Raw genomic sequence first — 20,427 nt, 5'->3', positions numbered from 1 at the left:
CAGCAGAGCCCCGCAAGGCCCTGCAAAACCACAGAGCCAGAGTCAGCTAGCAGCGCTGGCCACGCCAGCATTCCAGCCGCCTGATTGACACGCACCAGGGCCCCGCCTGTGGCTCCTGCCGCCTCCGCCACCACCGCCTGCCGCATCAAAGCAGATGTTTGCAGCTGGTTTGAGTTGGATCCCGTCAACAGGCCCCTTTTTGTCTCCAAATAAAAAACAGCTACGACCAGAATGATAAGGACGCAGCAGGCACGTGGGGGAGATGTCAGCAAGTTGGCAGCTCCTGCTGCAAGTAACAGACGAGTTCATACAGCTCCTGCCTCCCACCAGTGCCCAAGGCCCTGTCCCCAGGGTTCCTGGAACCTATCCCTCATCCCTACCCTGCACCTTCAAGTAGCATGCCCCACACCATGAGAACCCCCTATACCACAGAGAGCTCTTGCTGGCCCTGGCCACACAGGTCCACCCTGGGGTCCTGCCACCTTGGATGGTACCTGGGGAAGGTAGCTCTGTGACTATGCTTACTTGCTAGGTGGGCATCAGGCCTCCACTTTCAAACAGGGAGCCAGGCTCTCAGCATGTTGATGGCTTTGGCTTGCTCTGTGCCCAGGCATTCTAAGGAGCCCTAGGCAGAGGCAGCCTCCAGGGTATAGCTGGATAAATTTAAGAAGATACCATGGTGGACACAGAGGTCCACCAAGCCAGAGCATGGGGAGGGGGGTGGTATAGCCATAGTGTCCAGGGGCTTTGGGGCTTAGCTAGGAGAGGCCCTAAAGGAAAATGAAGCCCAGCTTCTGCCTTGGACAGTCTCACAGATAAGTAACCACAGCCCCAGCAATGTAACTAAGGGGCTTCAGGCTGAAATTGGAGATGAAGAGAAAAGTTCCAGAGCCTGTGCCATTGGGCCTTAGAATGGAAGATCCCTCTGGAATAGGTTAAACCTCATCAGATTTTTTGGCCATCCACACAGAGACTGAGCCTCAAAGGAGAGGGATGTGAGTTACTCAGGGCTATGCAACCAGTTCAGGCAAGGGACAGACATCTGACAGAGAGCCTGGTAGGAGGGAGGGGCCAGGCCTGGTGGACCTGTCACTTACAGTCCAGAGAGCACTGGGCTTGAGAGCATGACTGGGAAGGCGATTTGCTTTTGGACTCCCACAGGGCTGCAGAGATACAAGGTCAAAGTGAACATCAGGACTGAGGAGGTGACTCTGGATAATGTGCTTGCCATGGAGGCAACCCGAGTTCAGATCCCCAGAACCCACGGAAAACCAAAATGACACAGCATGTGAGCAGGAGACTCACACAGAAGCTCACGGGGCCACCTAGCATGGGGAACACAGCAGTGAGCCGTGAGAGACCCTGTCTCAAACGAGGGGGAAGGGGAAGACCAACACCCGAAGCTGTCCCCTGACCTCCACGCTCATGCCAGCACTCACACATGTGAGCGCACACACAAAAGCGGACCCCAAGCTTATATATGTGGAGGGGACCGAGGAGGACACATTCATCCATCTTGTCACCTAGTGGCGTTCTTAGACCCCTTGAACCTGAGAAGTATTTTTTTCCTGCCCCACCTGGCTGCCATTTCATTTCTCACAAGGCTGTTTATTCATTCACCAAACACTCATTGGCAGCCTCGTCAGTGCCAGAGGCTGGGTAAGGGAATTAGGCCCAGGGGCTAATCCCTAGTTCAGTGGGAGTTTTGGACCCAAGAACAGCTCAAGCGGCTGAGACTGGAAGCATCAGGGAAGGCCTTCTCAGAGGAGGCAGCGTTGTTTGAAGTGGGTCTTTGCAGGGTGAGCGGGGATTTGACAAGAAGCACAGGAAAGGGAAGGAAAGGCAGGCCTTGGGAGCCGATGGGATTTTAATGGCTAAGGAAGCAAGAACACTATCTGTCCTTGGGAATCATCGAGAAGCATGAGGGTTGGTAAGTGGTGAGTGAGGCCTGAGGGCCATTGGTAAGGTCTTGGGACGTACCCTAAAGTCACTGTGTGCTCTTGGATGGTCGGGAGTGAGGAGAACGTGGGGTCTGGTTAGACTTGGGGAGGAATGTGTTGACTGTGACCGAAATCCCTGATGCAGTCAGTCTTTTTAGCTTTTTATCGACAGCTTCCATAATGATAGACAATAAACCCTGTTAATTCTCTCCAATCTTTAAAGAGGAAAGGTTTGTTCGGGCTCATGGCTTCAGAGGCTCAAGTCCATGGTCACTTGGCTCCGTTGCTTTGGGCGTGTGGTGAGGCAGACCATCGTGGAGGGACTGGCCTGTTCACCTCAGGGAGCATGAGAGCATTTAGAAGCCAGCCAGGACTCCACACTCTCTTCAAGGACATACATCCAGTGACCTAATGTTCCATAAGCCCCACTTATGAAAGGAACGCCACCTCTGAGTGCTGTCACGGGCTCATGTGTGGTCCTTTGGGACACATTCCCAAAACTACAGCCCCAAAGCAAGGCCTATCTCTGGGTACCACCCCCTACACACCCACATCTTCTCCACACCAGTTGAGAAGGGGCACTTCAGTAAGGAGGCAGTGGTGACAAGGACAAGCGCACTGCGGAGCAAAAGCTTGTCTCGAGGGCCGACTTCGGGCAGCAGCAAGCACCTGCATGAAGCAGGAGGCATTCTGGGAGTCCAGCAGAGGTTCGTGCAAACTGGAAAGTGCAGTAATGGGGCCTCGCCATGGCCGGCAGTCCGTCCGTGCCCGTATCAGACAGACGGGGACACTGGATGACAGGAGAAGGGATGCGTGCAAGTTTCTGGGGCTCAGAAGTGACAGGACTGGGCTTCCAGTCCCACAGCACGCTGCCCGGAGACTGGGGTCAGAGTGGAAATGTCCAGGGGACATCAGAGCACCTTCGGGCTTTAGGAAAAGCCAGTGTCAGAAGCTACAGAAGCGCTTCACCCCACACAACTCCACAGTGGTCACTGCGTTAGGAGTTTGTCGCATCTGTAACCCACATTCGGATGCTCCTGAAAAGTTGGGTTTCTGACTTTTGCTCATTACCCTTATGAGCTTAATATGCTGAGCATCAAACAAAGCAAAACAAACTGAGAGCTGCTGAGATGTGTTCTCACAGCCTGGGACTCTTCCAGGGAGGGTGCCCCACGGATTTTCTTATACTAATAAGCATTAAAAAACAATGTGTATACGTGCCCTCTCCCACAATGACTGGCTGCTGCTCTCACAACTCATAACCCACAACCTCATGGTGAATACCAGTAATCCCACTAAGGAGGGACCTCAGTGGAGTGGGGCAAGGAGGAGGGAAATGATGGTAACAACATATGATGTGCCCATACAAAGTTTCTATTTAATAAAAAAAAATGTTTAATGTGGGGCTGGAGATAGGGCTTAGTAGTTAAGGTGCTTGCTGACAAAGCTAAAGACCCAGGTTCGATTCCCTAGGACTCACGTAAGCCAGATGCACAAGATGGCACATGTGTCTGGAGTTCATTTGCAATGGTTAGAAGCCCTAGCATGCCCATATTCATTCTTCCTCTTCCTTCCTTCCTTCCTTTCTCTCTCCCTCCTTGCAAATAAATAAATAAAAATGTTTTTTAAGGGCTGGAGAGATGGCTTAGCGGTTAAGCGCTTGCCTGTGAAGCCTAAGAACCCCAGTTCGAGGCTCGGTTCCCCAGGTCCCACGTTAGCCAAATGCACAAGGGGGCGCACGCATCTGGAGTTCGTTTGCAGAGGCTGGAAGCCCTGGCACGCCCATTCTCTCTCTCTCTCCCTCTATCTGTCTTTCTCTCTGTGTCTGTCGCTCTCAAAAAAAAAAAAAAAAAAAAAATATATATATATATATATATATTTTTTTTTTTTTTAAATGTGTATACATAGGAATGCTTGTTTTTTTCTTTTTTTAAAGCCCAGACTTTTTCAGTCCCAGACCCCTATAGAGGAGGAAGGATAGGGTGTGGAGTGGCTCACACCCCAGGAAGCTCACATGGGCCTGACAGCCATAGCCCGTGGGGCCCACAGGTGGAGGAAGAATCTTGACAGAGTGGTCCACGCTGTCTGCCCTTGGAGTGCTCATCTGTGAGACGGAGACCAGCCTCAGTCTCCTTGCATGTCTGCGAGGGCTTGATGAGGTGGCAAGGTTGATAGCCATGGAGCCTTCTCAGGGTTCAGCAGCATTCTGAGATAGGTGGTCCTTTGAGCCAGAAGAGCCTGGGTAGACCAGGTCAGGCAGAGCCCAGGGGATCTGTGAGGCCGGCGCAGCGGAGTTTGGCCACACACCAGGATCATGAGCCAGGAATGATGGAAGCCCTGCGAGCATGGCCCATAGACACACCGTACCCACATGGGCACAGCTGCAGAGCAGCGGGGGTGCAGATCACAGTGGAGGGCTTCCTCGGCCAGCACAGTGTCCAGGACCTCACACTGCATCCAGCCTTCCCAACTGCTCTGTAGTTAGCTAGAAGCATTCCCGTCTTCATGTTTGTTTGTTTGTTTTTGAGACAGTCTCATAGCCCAGGCTGGCCTCTCACTGGCTATGTTGCTGAGGACAACCTCAAAACTTCTGATCATTCTGCCTCTGCCGTCCTAAGTCTGGGATTACGTGTGTGTGCATGGTATGTGCCACCATGCCTGTCTCTAAATGATGCCAGGGATAAAACCCAGCGCCTTTGTGCATTTGAAGCAAGTACCCTACCAACTATGATACAATCCTAGCCCGAGTGTACCAGTGTTATAGAGAGAATTGGAGGTTCAGAGCGGTTCAACGTCTTACCAAAAGACACGCAGCAAGGAAGTTATGAGGCCAGGAGACAGGGGGTTAGCTCAGTGGTAGAGTGCTTGTCTAGCACACACAAGACCCTGAGTTTGCTCCTTGGGACCACAACAAAAGAAAAAGGAAAGTTAAGGAGACAAGGTGGGCACCACCCTCCCCCTCCCCCACAAGACCATCCCTCTGTGCTTACACACAGCTCCTGACTAAGAAGCGGATAACAGCACTGAGCCCATTATACACACCAGTAAGCTGAGTCCAGGAGAGAAGAAAGGCTCCCTGTGTCCCTGTGATTGCAGTGCGCCTGCCTGTGGCTGACCTGCTTCTCTTTGGCCTCTCAATGTCTGCTTGGTGGCTGGTTCCAGCCATGCCCTCATGGTGGAGAGAGTGAGGGAGTGAAGGAAGCTCACAGAGAGGAGGGGATCCCACCCCCCCAAACACATACACCCACCCTAGCCCTCACCCCAGCTCTGCATGGTAGACAATGCTGGGCCCCATAATTGGGAGCGAGTATTTCATGTGTGCCCCCCCGATGTTTTATTGGGAGGAGAGATGCTTGGAGACCGAACGGATGGCACATTCCCTTTATAAAGTGCGTGCCGTTTGTTTTATTTCCTGGGCTCTCGCAATCTAGGTAACAGATGATGCCCCGAGTGGCTGCGCTGCCTGGAAATGGCTGCCGGAGCCTTCGGAGGAGTATTAATAATAGATTGTGTTGATGAGCTTGGAGAAAGTCGCAATCGACCCCCTGCTGCCAAGGCATTATCAGGGCTCCAAAGCACTAGCGCCAGCATGGTGGTGGCATAGTCGCTGATTGCAGGACACACACACACACACACACACACACACACACACACGTCGCCCCTCTCCAGACTAAGAATTTGTTTTTCCCAGACCTCCCCAAGATGCACTGACCCTGGCCTGCACCTAGTCCCCTGCCATGGTGGCTGAGACTTGACTAGGGTTTGCTCAGGGTGCTGTAAACTTTGTGGGTACCTTGGTCAAGTACAGAGGGGTGGTGGGGACAGAGCAGGAGGACCCTCTATGACGGAGCGGTAGCTGCCTTCTGCAAGGGAATGCACTGCCAGCCAGCATCCTAGGGGCTCTGCTTATGATTGCCTCAGACAGCGGGGCAGGTCAGGCCCTGAACAAAACCTCCCCAGGCTGAGGGTCAATGCAGAGCTGAGGTCCAGCCCAGGCTTCACTTGCAAAGTCGCAGGCTGGCTGGTCTGGAGGGGGGTCCCACAGCACCCAGTCTGGGTTTTGATCCCTTCTAGGCCTTAACTTCTTGCCTCCACAGACACACACCTGAGAGCCAGGTGGTTCTGGACCCTAGTTTTGGATCCTGAGGGATCGCAGTAGAGTGGATCAGCCATGGGGACTGAGTCTTGCCGAGTTACATGCTCAGCACCATCCAATCTCCACGACAGGCTGCTGGCGTCCCCATTTTGCAGGAGAGTGACCTGAGGCAAGAGGGAGGCTCATGAGTGCAGAGGAGGCTACGTCCCTCACACTAGCACATCCGAGAAGGCTTCCCAGAGGAGGTGGCACTGGAGTTGGGCATTGCAGGTTGAGCAGAAGCCTGCCGGGTGGAAGAGGTGGGTGGCAGGATCTCTAGGGGTCCTCCTAAGACTGAGTGCCCTGGCCATAGTGCCAGGGCAGCAGGCAGGGCTGAAGGGAACCCTGATCATGGCACCGCAGCAGCTCGCCGTGGGCGGTGCTGATGGCAGCTCGGGGAAGGGAGGCAGGCCATTCCTGCTCCAGAACCGATTAGCAGAGAATTGCAGCTGTAATCTGCGCCCGTGATGGCGGGCCATAAAGAGGGATGGGATGTGCGCTGTGTTCCCAAGGTGGCGCCCGCAGACGTGGCCCAGGGACGCGGGGAATGAAAAATGGTTTTAATTCCCTCCCAGCAGCAATAATTTGATTCTTCATAAATTTTTCCATCAAAGTGTTGTTGAGGCTGAGTTCCCACAGAGCAGGCACGTGATGGGCAGGGGGCTGTCGGTAGAAGCGGTCAGTGGCACAGAAGGATGCGCCGCCACCCAGATCCTCCCTGCACAGGCCAGACACAGGCACAGAGACTCCACCAGGGTCGCCTCTGGGGATGGGAGATGGAGCCATGCTGTCGTGAGGGACTGGGTGGGCTGGGACTGGTCACTTGCAACACTGCTAGTGACAATGCTGTCTGCATCATTTCTAAGATGGGGCTGGAGCTCTGGTCTCCCAGGGGCCTTTGCAAGGGTCAAATGAGTGTCTGCATGTGAAGGGCTTCTCAGAGCAGCTGCCATGCTGTGGATGCCCTACACAAACCACAGGCACAGCTGAAACTGGCAGCCAAGTCAAGGAGCAGGGGCAGATTGTGCCAACAGACCACACCACAGGGGTGCTTCCGTGACCTCAAGGCTGTGCTGCAGGGACACAGCCAGAAAGTAGAGGGAGCTGAGGGCAGAGACAGCATGAGGAGAGACCCCGAGGGCAGGGCTTGCAGCCTGGAGATTCTCCTAAGGGGACTGGGGAGCCATGGAAGAGCCTGGAGCAGGGACGTGCTTGCTCACATGGGCAGCTTAGGATCGTTCCCTGTGTCGGGGGCACAGGTGAGAGAAGGTTCAAGGCTTTGAGCAGCCCAGGGAGGGAAAGAAGGGACCAGGCTGGAGGGCAGGATGGTATGGAACTGCAGGCAAGGGAGGGCTAGGGAGATGGGGAGCCAGGTCAGGGAGTAAGGTTCACCCCATACATTGCCCTCTAGTGGCCACAGTACTGACCTCCAAGGAGAGGTGCCCAGTGCTCACCCTGGGTCAAGGGAAAGAGGAGAGTTGTGTAACCCCCTTCACACACATGCACACACGCACTCACGCACGCCGCAGGCACAAGTCTGCCTTGTTCCCTTGACGGGGGAGATCTGTCCTGTTGGGCCTGAGGACCAGGGTGGCCAGAAAAGAGGTCCCTGAGCCCAGCTCACGTGCCCTCCCTCTGCCCCACAGGCTCTTCGCGGCCAAGTGCAGTGGCTGCATGGAGAAGATTGCACCCACGGAGTTCGTGATGCGGGCACTGGAGTGTGTGTACCACCTGGGCTGCTTCTGCTGCTGCGTGTGTGAGCGGCAGCTTCGCAAAGGCGATGAGTTTGTGCTCAAGGAGGGCCAGCTGCTGTGCAAGGGAGACTACGAGAAAGAGAAGGACCTGCTCAGCTCCGTGAGCCCCGACGAGTCTGACTCCGGTGAGCCCTGGCCTGGGGTGGGGAGGCCGCAGCACTTGGCAGGTGTGTGTGTACGGAGGGTAGGTCTCCCAAGCTGCACTTATGCACAGCCCTGTCCACATGGAGCCAGCACCAACACGCCCCACCACCCCAGCATGCACTTCGAGGTGCCAGGCCGGGGTCGTACACCCCTGCATATATGTACCTGTGTGAGGCCATGCATGCACATGCATGCATAGGCAGGAACATGTGTGTGGGGAAATGTGTGCTCACATGCTGGAAACAAACAGGCACACTTGCACGCATATTCACTGACGAGTTCACACCTGACCAGCACACTCATGGGCTACACATGCTCACGTGTACTGCACACACCCCACATCCTCTGGGAAGGCCTGGCCAGTGGCTGACACTTGGTCGTTCCTGGGGTGGCAAAGGACTTAAGCAGGGAGCAGGCAGAGAAGGCTGGCCTGCCGTTTGGGGACCCTTGCCCCACAGGCATGGGCTGTGGCCGTGGGTGTGGGGTCTGCCACTGCCAGGACATGGAGAGGGCGGTGAGCTCTCACATAGCTGCTGCTGGCTGTCCCTGGACCAGGCACGACAACCGCCCCGTAGATGCCTGCGCTCCCACGGGAGGGAGGGTCACAGGCCCACCTTACCAGGCCTAGGCGAGGGCAAGCAAAGCCTCCACAGGCTAGCCTCTGAAGAAGGTGGGCCCGAGACAGGACCAGTTCAGACATGGCGCTTAAGAGGCCTGTGGCCGGGAGAGGCTCAACCACACATCCAGGCAGGCGTCTGTGAGGCCCCAACCCCCAGAGCCACAGCAGTAAGAATATGGACACAGGGGTATTAAGGATGAAGTACATGTGCTTCTTCATGCCACGAGAGTGTTAGCATGTGCACCCGTGTGACCCTGCCTGCGATCCAGGCCTCTGTGTGCCCGTGACCGTGGCTGTGTCTGAGATCAGCATGTGCCTGGGTTTTGTGTCCTTCCTCACATGTGTAGACCCCCCCACCTCCGTAGGTGAGCAGACACCTCTGTGTGCGTGTCTGCTGTGGTCCTGAGACCTCCCATGTAAGCACGTCTTGTCCCAGTGTCTCTACCTGTTGGTTTTAAGTCCCCGAATGCCTCCAGAAAGAAGGTTTCTAGCATTCTCCTTCTGTCACTCTGGTCCCTAGCTGACAGGGCACACCGCCTTTTGAGGCCAGCAGAAGGTGAGTCGCAGACAAGATGGGTGGCGGAAGCACAGGCCAGCCTGGGTCACAGTTGCTATGTGTGTCTGCGAGGGGCTGCTCTTCAGAGACAGGTGGATCTGCCCCGTGTGAGCACCAGCAGGCTGCACCCCCCCCCCCCGCATGCCCATGTGAGGCACGGGCATACGTGACTGTTCCCCACGAGAGCGTGGTTCAGTGCCCTCCTGAGCGCCTGTGCGGCTGCATGTGCCACAGTGTGCCTGTACGGTTACCACAGCTTGGCTAGGAGTGGGGCCCAAGGTGAGGGGTGTGTGCTGGGGAAGAGGGGATGTGTAAGGCACAGAGGTGGGCCAGGGGAAGGGTTCCACTTTGTCCTGAAGGCACCAGGGAGTCGCAGAAGGTGTCAGCAGAGGGTAAAGGAATCCTGTTCAGGTCACCTAGGGATACAAAGCGAGGACCTGGGACCGCTCCTTGGCCTCCCTGACAGGTTGGGTGTGTCCCCACAGTAAAGAGTGAAGATGAGGATGGGGACATGAAGCCAGCCAAGGGGCAGGGCAGCCAGAGCAAGGGCAGCGGAGATGACGGGAAGGACCCACGGAGGCCCAAGCGACCCCGGACCATCCTCACCACGCAGCAGCGAAGAGCCTTCAAAGCTTCCTTTGAGGTCTCTTCCAAGCCCTGCCGGAAGGTGAGGGGTGCTGGGTGTGGGCCAGGGCGGGGGGGGGGGGTTTGCTGACACGTCTCACCAGCCTGTCACCGGGAGTGAGGACTTCCCTCTCCCTCTGTCTCTTGGCCAGGTCCGGGAGACACTGGCTGCAGAGACAGGCCTCAGCGTACGTGTGGTCCAGGTCTGGTTTCAGAACCAAAGAGCAAAGGTGAGAGGCCATTGTCTGGTCTGTGCTTCTGGGCAGGCCCTGGAGGACAGGGGGATGGGGGGAAGACAAGGGTGGGGAGGGGAGGAGGCCTGCGGTGGGTGCTGGGACTCAGTGGGAGGTCCACCTCTGTCTCCCCCCCGCAGATGAAGAAGCTGGCCAGGCGGCACCAGCAGCAGCAGGAGCAGCAGAACTCCCAGCGGCTGGGCCAAGGTGAGGCAGGCAGGAATGTGGCTCAGCCTTACATTGGGGCCAAGGAGGGGCACAAGAGTCAGGGACCCTAGGGCTCTGATCCAAGGCCAGGAAGTTTCCTGCCTGGACCCCCGCTGATATGTGAACAAGAATGGTTCCCTCTAAGTCCTGTGTGGCGGGCACAGGTGAGAGGGGGAAAGGGATGGCAACGGGAGGGGTGGTGGTGTTTACGCAGTAAAGGTGCCACCGTCTTCCTACCCCCTGTGTTCCTTTGGGCTCCCTGTGGCCAGGCTCTTTCCCAGTGTCCTGCCTGTTCCTTCCCACTCAATGTTTAAGGGTCGCCACCTGGAAAGGAGCTGTCATGCCCATCTCATGGGGAGACTGGTGCCCAGTGAGATTCAAGTACTTGCCTAAAGTCATTCCACTAGTTGGAGCCAAAGCTGGGTGTTGGCCAGAGTACGACTTCCAGGCCTGTACCTTTAGCAAGTGACATGACCTGGCCCCTCCCCTGAGGATTGGGCCTCATGAGGTGTGGAGGAGGTCTGGGATGAGCCACTGCTGGTAGTGAAGAATCAGGTCAAGGAGTAGGGAGCAGCATTCCCCAACACTGGATTTTGCCCCAAAGCTATTTCCACGTTGGCTATCTTGGGCCACAGGCACTGGCCCCAGTCTGTAGGCAACCCTGTGCCAGGCCTTCCCTCCAGAGCTCCCCGCTCTCTCCTGGATGCCGTCCCCCCAAGGATGGACGCTGCTGACCAGAGCCCACGCTGTGGCACCTCACTGCCCACAAACACACAGCACCCCTTTGACTTCCTTCCCACTGTGGCTTCATCTGTGGTGTAACCGACTGAAGAGTGTGGCTTCATGTCCCTCATCCTTCATGGCCCCTCAGCATGCTGACTTTCCTATAGTGACTTTGACAGAGACCCCAAGACCTCCGCACCCCACCGGCCCAGCCTCTGCTGCCTTTTCCCACAGCGCCTCCCCAGTTTTCTGATGGCTATAGGGGAAGCCCCACTCGGCTTCACTCCCAGTGTACCCCACGGTCATCAGTCCGTCTGACCATTCGTCTGCCTAGCTGGCTTCCACCCTCCTTTATGCCCAGTGCCTTCCCAGCCTGGCATGTCCTGTACTGGTGGCTCTTCAGGGGCTCTTCCTCCAGGAAGGCTTCCTGGGCCTCTTTGGCCCAGGAGCAGGCCCCACCTTGATGTTCGTACATGGTGAAAACTAGTGAATTGGTGCTAGAGGCCCAAACAGCTGCCTCCCTGGATGAGCCTGAGCTTCTGGGCATGAAGCAGGAGAACAGGAGAAGGCGGGGGGGGGGGGGGAGAGGGGGGAGGTCTCTGTGACTTGGAGAGAAGATGTCTGGAAGAGAAGCCAGAGGGTTCTTCAGGAAGGGGCTGGGGACTCAGATAACTGGACAACCTCAATTGTGGGGTGTTGGGGGGAGCCTGGGCAGTCCCAGTGAGGTCAGAAGGGACCATGGGGACATCTGTGGGGGCTGCCAGGACAGGACAAACGGGGCCGGTCGGTGAAGACGTGCACTGTCCCCAGAGGTCCTGTCAAGCCGCATGGAGGGGATGATGGCCTCCTACACGCCGCTGGCACCGCCGCAGCAACAGATCGTGGCCATGGAGCAGAGCCCCTATGGCAGCAGCGACCCCTTCCAGCAGGGCCTCACGCCGCCCCAAATGCCAGGTGACCACATGAACCCCTATGGTAAGCCTCTCCACACCCCCCACCATGCCCCAGCACCACCCCTACCCCTGCCTGGCCAGGGAGACCTGGGGACTGTGACAGCTCCCCGCTGCTCCCCAGGGCCCCTCCTCATGACCGGAAGAGTCACAAGCTCCAGCCAGCTGGCTAGCCTATGGCCCCTGAGCAAGAAGCCTCTAGCGCTGTTACCCAGCTCCTGATGCCCTTCCTGTCCCCCTTCCCCCAGGGAACGACTCCATCTTCCACGACATCGACAGCGATACCTCCCTCACCAGCCTCAGCGACTGCTTCCTTGGCTCCTCAGACGTGGGCTCCCTGCAGGCCCGTGTAGGGAACCCCATCGACCGGCTCTACTCCATGCAGAGTTCCTACTTCGCCTCCTGAGAGCCAGCTGGGCCACTCGGACGCTTGGGCCTGGGCCTGGGGTGGGACCTCAGGGCCTGCCGCCCACACAGACTCTATAGACAGCCATACGGTGCCCTCCCCTCAGCCAGCCAGACCTGGCTCAAGTGCCCATTGGGCACAGCTGGACAGGCAGATGGACACAGCCTGGGCAGCCACTGTGTCCTGCCCACAGAGACCTTGTCACCTCCAGAGCTCTTGGACAGCCCCTCACCACCCAGCCTCTCAATTCCATCACCACCTTCTCCTTCCCCATCTCTTTTTTGGGAAGCTTAAATTCTCTCTATTTTTTTAAACATCCTCTCTGGGTGTAGCCAGACTCCATGGCTCCCCATGCCAGCCTTGGGATGGTGATATTGTGACACAGTGCCTGGTACCTGAGAAATCTGTATATGGTACCCCGTACTGGCACCCACCTAGCCTTCTGATCAGTCCATGGGATGGGATAGCTTCTGGGGTCCCAGGTGACCCAAGGTCACCCCTCCTAGCCTGAGCCTGGTACAGAAGTGGGGAGGAGCCTGATAGGTGTGACAGGCTACTGGAACTGAGTGGCTCACAAAAGGACGGGTGTGGGCAGAGCCCAGGCAAACCCAAAGGAACAGAGACGCATGTACAAAAGTGCCCATGTCTACAGACACCCCTGTGCGACCAAGCACACCCACCTGTGTGTGTGTGTGTGTGTGTGCGCGCGCGCGCGCGCGTGCGCACACAGGTGTGAAAGAGGTCAACTATGCTCTGTAATGGGCCCTGACCTGTCAGGAAGGGACAAGGAGGTCAGAGGGCAGGGCCCACCCTTAGAACAGTTGAAGAGTGAGGAAGGAAGTGGAGAGGGTTCCAATTTGAAGCAGATGGATCCCAGCCTTGGCTCAGATTGGGGAGGTGGGGGTCTCCAGAGCAGGAACATAGCCTGAGACTCTCCCGACTCCCAGGGTGGAGATGGAGCCCCCCAGCATCAGGAAGATTCAGGCCAACCACAGCAGCTCCAGGTAGAAAGGGGCGGACCTCCAAAGTCACCAGCTTCACTGATACTTGACTCCCTCCAGTCCCACCCCCTCCGCCCGTCTTCAAACGCCGCCGGGAGCGAGGGGCTCACTGCTTCGGTGTGCCCCAGACCAGCTGCCCTTCAGCTGCTTTTCCGGGTCCTGGCTTCGCTATCCTCGAAGCCAGGCTTCCCCGGCTCCCCCCCCCCCCTGCGGCCACGCCCAGCAGCGCTCGGGCCGCCGCCTTCCCAGCGCACAGGTGCGGGCGAGCGCGAGGCCACTCCATCCCGCCTCTCCCGCCTTAGCGGTCCCACAGTGAGCAGCCCCATCGCCCTCCTGCTTCAGGCCTTGCCTCTGCGCATCCAGCGGTCTGGACCCCATGACCTAGCCTTACTGTTAACAAATCCCCTGGGCTTTGCGCAGGTCAGATGACAAGCCACACCTCCTCTCTGTGGGTAGGGAGGACGGGGAGAGGATATGGATTGTTTCTGGCCGTAGTTCCTTTACTTGGTTCAACCAGCCAGGTGGGGGGGGGGGGCATTTCTCTGTACCTGCTTGATGGCTAGTATTCCCTCTGCCCCAAGCGTTTCTGCCAGTGACAGGTCTGCCCTGTGACACTCGCCGGAGGTGTGGACCACGGGGAGCCGCTGGCCCCTGGCTGGTCCTTCGCAAACACTGCATCTCAGCAGCATTTAAGCACTACTCCAGCTCACAGAGGCGGCAGACAGGAAGCCAGGCACCCTGAGTCAGTGTCATCCCTGCCCCCAGTTTCCTGGACTCCCCCTGCCCAAAGTGGAAGTGAGAACTGTCTGAGGGGGTTCACCCATCACAACCCTGCTGGCCCAGGTGCCCACAGACACTGCCTTTAAGTTAACCCCCAAGCTCTAGACTACCACCCTGATGCCTGCCTGCCAGGCTCAGCCTTTGGGCACATGAGGACAAATTTCTCCAATTTACCAGCCCTTGTGCCTGGCTGACTCTGGAGCCCAACACTGCTGTGTAGGTTTTCTCCTCTGTGGCTGGGGTACTTCAGTCCCTCCTGAATGTTCCGGGGCCAACCTTGCCATCTGGGCTTTTCTATCCCACGCCTCTCCCCACCGCTGTCACCAGGCAGTTGTCATTGGGGGAAAGATGTGGCGGCAGCACGCCCTAGGCCCAAGCAGCCAGCCTGGCCCTCTTTGTCCCTTTTGTCACAAAGAGAACTTCAGCAGGGCGTCAGCTGATATCCCCGGTCCTCCAGGGTCAGCTGCTTTCCTGGGACTCAACCCTTTCTCCACTGGCTGAATCACGCTGGGGACACTTGGGGTAGACACCAGCTCTCAAGAGACCTGGCCTTCCCCACCCCGCACCCTTGGAGTTGGGAGGGACATCAGCAGTGCTTTGTGTAGATCACCTTTCACATGACACCTGGGCAGCCTGAGCCAGGACAGGAACACGGACACGCCCAAGGCCTCAAAGCCAGGTCGTGAAAGAGCCAGCCCTTGGGAAGGGACTCTAGATCTATATCCCCCTTGCCTTTTGATGACCCAGCTGGGAGACCAACCAACAATTCTCCTGCCAGGTCCATTCTGGGACCTCTAAAGCTTGAGTCTAGCCTCGGTCTCTCTTGCTGCGTGTCGGTGTCCCCAGCCAGGGGACTGCCATCAGGACTCGCCCAGGCTGTCAGGGGAGCAACTCCAGAGAGCCCCTCGTACCAGGGACGCCCCATCATTTGTGCTCAGGGCTTCCTCACTGTAGCTGTGGCCTGCTGCCCGCAGGCTCCCGGGACACACAAGTCCATGCCGGCTCTGGACTGCTGTGAGGATGGCACCATCTGCCTTGGGAGGAGCGGTGGTGCTTGCCCCAGACCTGCCCACACCTTGTTAGGGGCCTTGCTCAGGTTGGAGCTGAGGCTGCGGAGCTGGGCCCACTGAGAGGAGAGAGATTCCCTGAGCTGGAGACGCTGCGAGAGGCAGAAAGGGAGGGGTGGCTAGGGGCTGCTTTTGCACTGGGCATGTGGCCGGCTGGGGGCTGAGGAGAGGAAGAGACAAGAAGCTAGGCGTTGGCTCAGCTGGGGTGTCCTTTAGCAGCTCCATGAAGCCTCCCATGCTCTGCCACCCTGGGACACTCACAAGAGGACACACACACACACACACACACACACACAGGCTGCAAGGGGTGACAAAGCCAGTAGAAGGGCTGGCACATGCAGGCTGCCATCTTGAGGCCTGCTGGATGGGTGAACATTGGGCACTGTGCCCAGAGGAGCTGGCCCAGCAGAGTGGGGACAGCCTCATCTTTTTTTTGGGGGGGGGGGTGCGGTCCCCTGCAGTCACTCCCAGTGAGGCCACTTCCCATCACACAGGGAGTCCAGGGGAAGGAGGATGGCCCTGCCCTGCCTGGTCCCAGCGCTGAGCTGTGGGGCGAGGGGGACTCTGCAGCCCTAGGCTGGCTGCTCTGTGGAGACGGGCCCCGTGCTCACGCACGCACACATTCACGCCTGGCACGCGGAGGCTCACACAACGACACAGGTCTGGAAGCACGGGGAGCAAGAAGGACCCTCCACTAACGCGGCCCTCGACGGGGGCTGCTGCCAATGGTCTCTTAGCTGGCGCCCTGCCCCCACCCAGCGGGGCCAGGCCACACGTTGCATTCTTCCGTTTTCCTTGTATAGACTCTGCCCACCCACCATCCCCACACACATTTTATTTAATAACTTGTCATTGTTAAATTATTTATTAGCGTTACCACATCACCACCCCCGCCTTCCGCCTCTTCCCACAAAAGCAGAAAATGGAAACAGCGACAAGGAAAGATGAGATGTCGGTATATTTGTAAATAAACAACCTGTACACGCCTGCGATGCCTCTCCTTGGGGGTGGTGGATGGAGCCTGAGCCAGTCCTGCTTGGCACACTAGCAGAGTTCTTTCCGGCCACCAGGGGGCAGCAGGTCAAGGAGGAAGGAGGGCTTGGGGTTCCTGAGCTTGCCCAGTCACACCCGCGATCCTCTCTCTTCCTTGTTCTGTCCCAACCCTAGCCAGGGTCAGACTTGAGCCAGCGCATGCATTCATCTCCCATTTTTCCCTGTCCCAGCCCCCAACACCCACTGACCCTTTCCTTCACGCAATGAGCCAGTATCCATGAAGGGACTCAAGTGTCACCAGTCGGAAAACCAGGGACTGATGGTCCCCCACCCCATGTGTGCACAGAGTTTACCGTGAGCTCAGGTGAAGGCCAGTGGAGCCTTGTTCCTGGGGCACCTGACCACATCTGAAAAATCCAGGAGGGCTTCCTGGAAGTAGCTACGTATTCAGCTGAGATCTAAAGTCATGTGGCCTGGTGGGGACTGGGTAAGGTGTGTGCAAGTGTTCCGGGCTTATACAACGTGTGAGAGGGAGACAGATTCAAAATATCCTAACCTGAAAGGTGGCTGTGGTCAGGAGTTGGGGCCAAGGATGAGACTAGAGACAGAGCGTGCCATCGGGGGTCACCTATAGGGAGCAAGGCGGGGCCAGACCCCAGAAGTCCTGCTGAGAAAGGAGTCCATTCAGGTAACACCCAGATCTCTGGTCACTGAGATGAGTTACAGGAGAAGGTGGGGCTGGAAGAAAAGCCTTTGGTCTGAGGCTGTGATCTGCGAGGCCTTGGAAAACTCCTGGGTAGGGTTGACATGAGCCAGGGCTGGGCCTGTGCGTGATCAGAGGCTGTGTGACCACGAGGTCTTCGCCGAGGCGTAGGTGCATGGCTTAACCCAGAAATGAGCCACAGGAAATGGAGGCGCAGAGGGCAGACCGGGGATGACTGGGAAACCTGGGCACTGGGCAGAGCTGTGGGCTCTGGGGGGGAATGAGCAAACTGTGTTCTCCAAGTGTGCTCCTTGAAGTCTCAAGGTCCTTTGAGTGCCTTGAGTCGGTGTGAATTTGAGGGTGTGTGTGTGTGTGTGTGTGTGTGTGTGTATGGAAGTAGATCTTGGGACCTGTTTACCTGTGTTGACCGGCAGGTGTCAGCTACCTGCCATATGAAGGAGCCCAAGGTGAGCCTGTGGGTTGGTGATAATTGTATATGCATGCATGGAAGTGTACATTGTTGTACGTGTGTACTTCTGTGCATCAGAGGTCACTGGACCTTGTGTCCTCAGACCTGATGTCCTGCGGTTCTTTTCCACTGTGCCCTCTGGCTGCTTTTCCACAGTCCTGTCCTTTCCCTCCCCAACCCCCCCCCCCCCCCCCCCCCCCCCCGTGCCTCAGGGGATCACCTGAAAGCCAGCAGTATATACCATCTCTCCCTCTGCCAGCAGACACCAGCGCCCCCTAGGGGTGGGCTCTGTCCTGGCCTCTGCTGGACTCTTCAATTTGGGTGATCCTAGCAATCATAGCTCCACGAACACCACTTCACTTCTTCACTCTACTCCCAACAACCCTGTGAGGCAGGATCCCAAGTTTCAGAAGGAAGACCAAGGCCTATAGGAGGAGGAAACTGACTCGATATGGCAAAGAGTATCAGAGCCAGGATTGGCAAGTAGGTTTGATTACAAACCCTTGAGTTTTCAAGCATCCCACGGTGTCCTCCATCCAAGTCCACCCTCCGTGGCCCTGGGAGCTGGTCTTCCAAGGTCAACCAGGGACCAGGAGACAAGGAAACTCTCCTCCTTTCAGAGAAATTGAGGCTCACAGAAATCAATCCATGTGGCCCCGCCGCACAGCACGGAGACAGGACTAAATGAGCTCCATCCCAGGCTCCTGTGGGGCCTCTGTGCTCCACCCATCAGCAGCAATGGGCTGACAGCTCTCTAGCCTACAGCAACGTCTAGAATCCTGTCACTAAAAAATGCGGGGGTGAGGGCTGTGCTAATCCATTTCTTTCTCCCTTGTCCTGTTTTCCCCTACCTAGAGCCCAAGAGAAGGCAGGGGATGGGGGTGCGGGGGGGGGGGAGAGTGGTGGAGACAGGAGTTGAGTCCCTGGGGACGAGGGAGGCAAGAGGCCCCTCCTCAGAGTCCCCTTTACTGGGGACAAATGGGGTGTTTCAGTGTCCTTAGACTCTGACCCCAGGCACAATAGACAAGGGGATTCTGTTCATGGCCTTGACCTCTGGGCCACCCCAGGAGTTTGACTGGAGAGTGGAGACAGGCCCTGGATTACTTGTCCTTTACTTGATATCCATGAGCAGTTATGCAAAAGACATAATAGCCTCTACGTGGGAAGAGCTCAGGGCCCTGGTGCTTAAAAGATGGGAGAGAGAAAAAAGATCAGAGAGAGTGTCCTGGAGGAAGTATTTGGGTTGCACCTCCAAACATACTCAGAGTGGAGAAATGGGAAGGGTAAGGGCATCCAAGAAGGGGACAGGAGAGCAAATGATCAGATATGGGAGTGGCAAGCAGTGACCACCTGGCTTGAATTTGGAGCCTAAGGGTGGGAGATGGAGGAGTGGGATCCCCAGTGCTGCCCATGCCCATGTATGGCTGGGAGGTTCACCGGACACAGCCCATTCTGCAATTTGGCTGGAACTCAGGTTAGCACGCTGTGAAATACTGAATAAAACAATGGAGTGTTTGCATTCATGACTCACACAAAAGGAGTAATAAGTGGCTGGGGAGATGACTCAGTGGTTAGAGGTACTTGCTTGCAAAGCCTGCTCGCCTGGAGTCCAGTTTCCCACGACCCATCTAAAGCCACATTCACACTGTGGCACACACATCTGGAGTTCATCTGCAATGGGTAGAGGCCCTGTTGAGGCCATTCTCTCTCCCTCCCCTCTCTCTTTCTCTCCCTCCCTCCCCCCCACACACACGTTTGTATGTATTGTTTTTTTGAGGTAGGGTCTCTCTCTAGCCAAGGCTGACCTGGAGTTCACTCTGTGGTCTCAGATTGTCCTCATGGCAATCCTCCTATCTCTCTGCTTCTGGAGTGCTGGGATTAAAGGTGTGTGCCACCATGCCCAGCGACACACATATGTTTTAAAATACTTTATTTATTTGAAAGAGAGAGAGAGAGAGAGAGAGAGAATGGGCACACCAGAGCCTCCAGCTGCTGCAACTGAACTCCAGACGCCTGCGCCACCTTGGGGATCTAACCTGGGTCCTGTGGCTTTGCAGGCAAGCGCCTTAACCGTTAAGCCATCTCTATAGCTCTCTCCCCCACACTCATATCTTTTAAAAGGAGCCATAAAACGAAGCCTGTGCTCACTCCCTAAAGAAGACATACATTCTTCATACCTTGGAGTTTTTGTGTGTTCACCAGGATCTCAGGAGGTGCCACTTTTTATCTTCTTTTCATTTCTTTTCTTTCTTCTTCTTCTTCTTCTTCTCCTCCTCCTCTCCCTCCCTCTCCCCCTCTCCGTCTCCTCCTCCTTTTTCATCTTCTTTTTTAATGAGGAACTGACACAGAGCAAGTTCTTAGCATAGCATGAAGCAGAAACAAACCAGTGGTCAGCGGTCCGTGGTGCATATCTTCTCTCAATAGCAGCGCACCCAGGCGCTTTTCTTGGGCACCAACGCCACTCTCATTTTTTACCCTCTTCCTAAACCCTGGGACTCCTTGCTACTAAATCCCCAAGACTGACCTAGAAAGTGGTTTGAATTTTCTCACTGGACTTGCAGTCAGCCGTGAGACCACGAGGTGGCGCCCGAGAGTCATGCAGGTGAGCTCACCCGCGCGCTCTGCTTGCAGGAGATGCTGTGGCCACCGCAGGTCCTCACTGACCCTCACGCCTCGCCTTCGCGCCAGACTTCGGTGCTCCAGGCACTGGGTGGGCATTGACACCCATGATACTGAGAATCTTTCCCTTAGCACCCCTGGGCGGTGATGAGCATCCCATCTTACGGGACCAGAGAGGGGATGCAGCGACGTTAAGAGCTTCTGACCCAGGCCTGTGCTTCCATTCACTGCAAGTCACCACTGGACGCAACTGACCTGGAAATGGCTAGACGCCTTGGAAACGTCCAGGAGCTCTTTCCTCTTTGAGGCTGGAGACAGACATAGGTGAGGTGGACAGACGACTGGACTTTTCCATGACCACAGGGGACGTGAACAAGGAAAGTGTGGGGGCTTCGGCAAATGGGAGCCTATCCTTGCAGAACAGTCAGCCCCGAGTCTGTGGTTAGAGTACCCCATTCCCTGGGGCTGGTCCAGGGGTGAAGCTGGGGCTCCTTGGATCATAAG

General features: G+C 56.6%; 1 protein-coding gene across 2 annotated transcripts in view; it reads left to right on the top strand.

The window, feature by feature from the left end:
• Positions 1–16,126, top strand: part of Lmx1b (LIM homeobox transcription factor 1 beta) — an 86,025-nt gene extending 69,899 nt beyond the window's left edge. The window contains exons 3-8 of one of the 2 annotated variants that reach the window (XM_004671655.2): positions 7,722–7,954; positions 9,634–9,815; positions 9,925–10,002; positions 10,146–10,212; positions 11,746–11,889; positions 12,134–16,126. In XM_004671655.2, coding sequence (XP_004671712.1) covers positions 7,722–7,954; positions 9,634–9,815; positions 9,925–10,002; positions 10,146–10,212; positions 11,746–11,889; positions 12,134–12,291 — 862 coding nt within the window. In that variant the 3' untranslated portion in view covers positions 12,292–16,126. Of the gene's footprint in view, positions 1–7,721; positions 7,955–9,633; positions 9,816–9,924; positions 10,003–10,145; positions 10,213–11,745; positions 11,911–12,133 lie in introns of both variants that reach the window. The other variant, XM_004671654.2, reaches the window with a different exon arrangement.
• Positions 16,127–20,427: the final 4,301 nt, after the last annotated feature.

The sequence above is a fragment of the Jaculus jaculus genome, chromosome 1, assembly GCF_020740685.1.
Source record: "Jaculus jaculus isolate mJacJac1 chromosome 1, mJacJac1.mat.Y.cur, whole genome shotgun sequence".
Classification (NCBI taxonomy): domain Eukaryota; kingdom Metazoa; phylum Chordata; class Mammalia; order Rodentia; family Dipodidae; genus Jaculus; species Jaculus jaculus.
The sequence above is the reverse complement of the archived record's forward strand: the minus strand, read 5'-3'. Positions and strand labels throughout refer to the sequence as shown.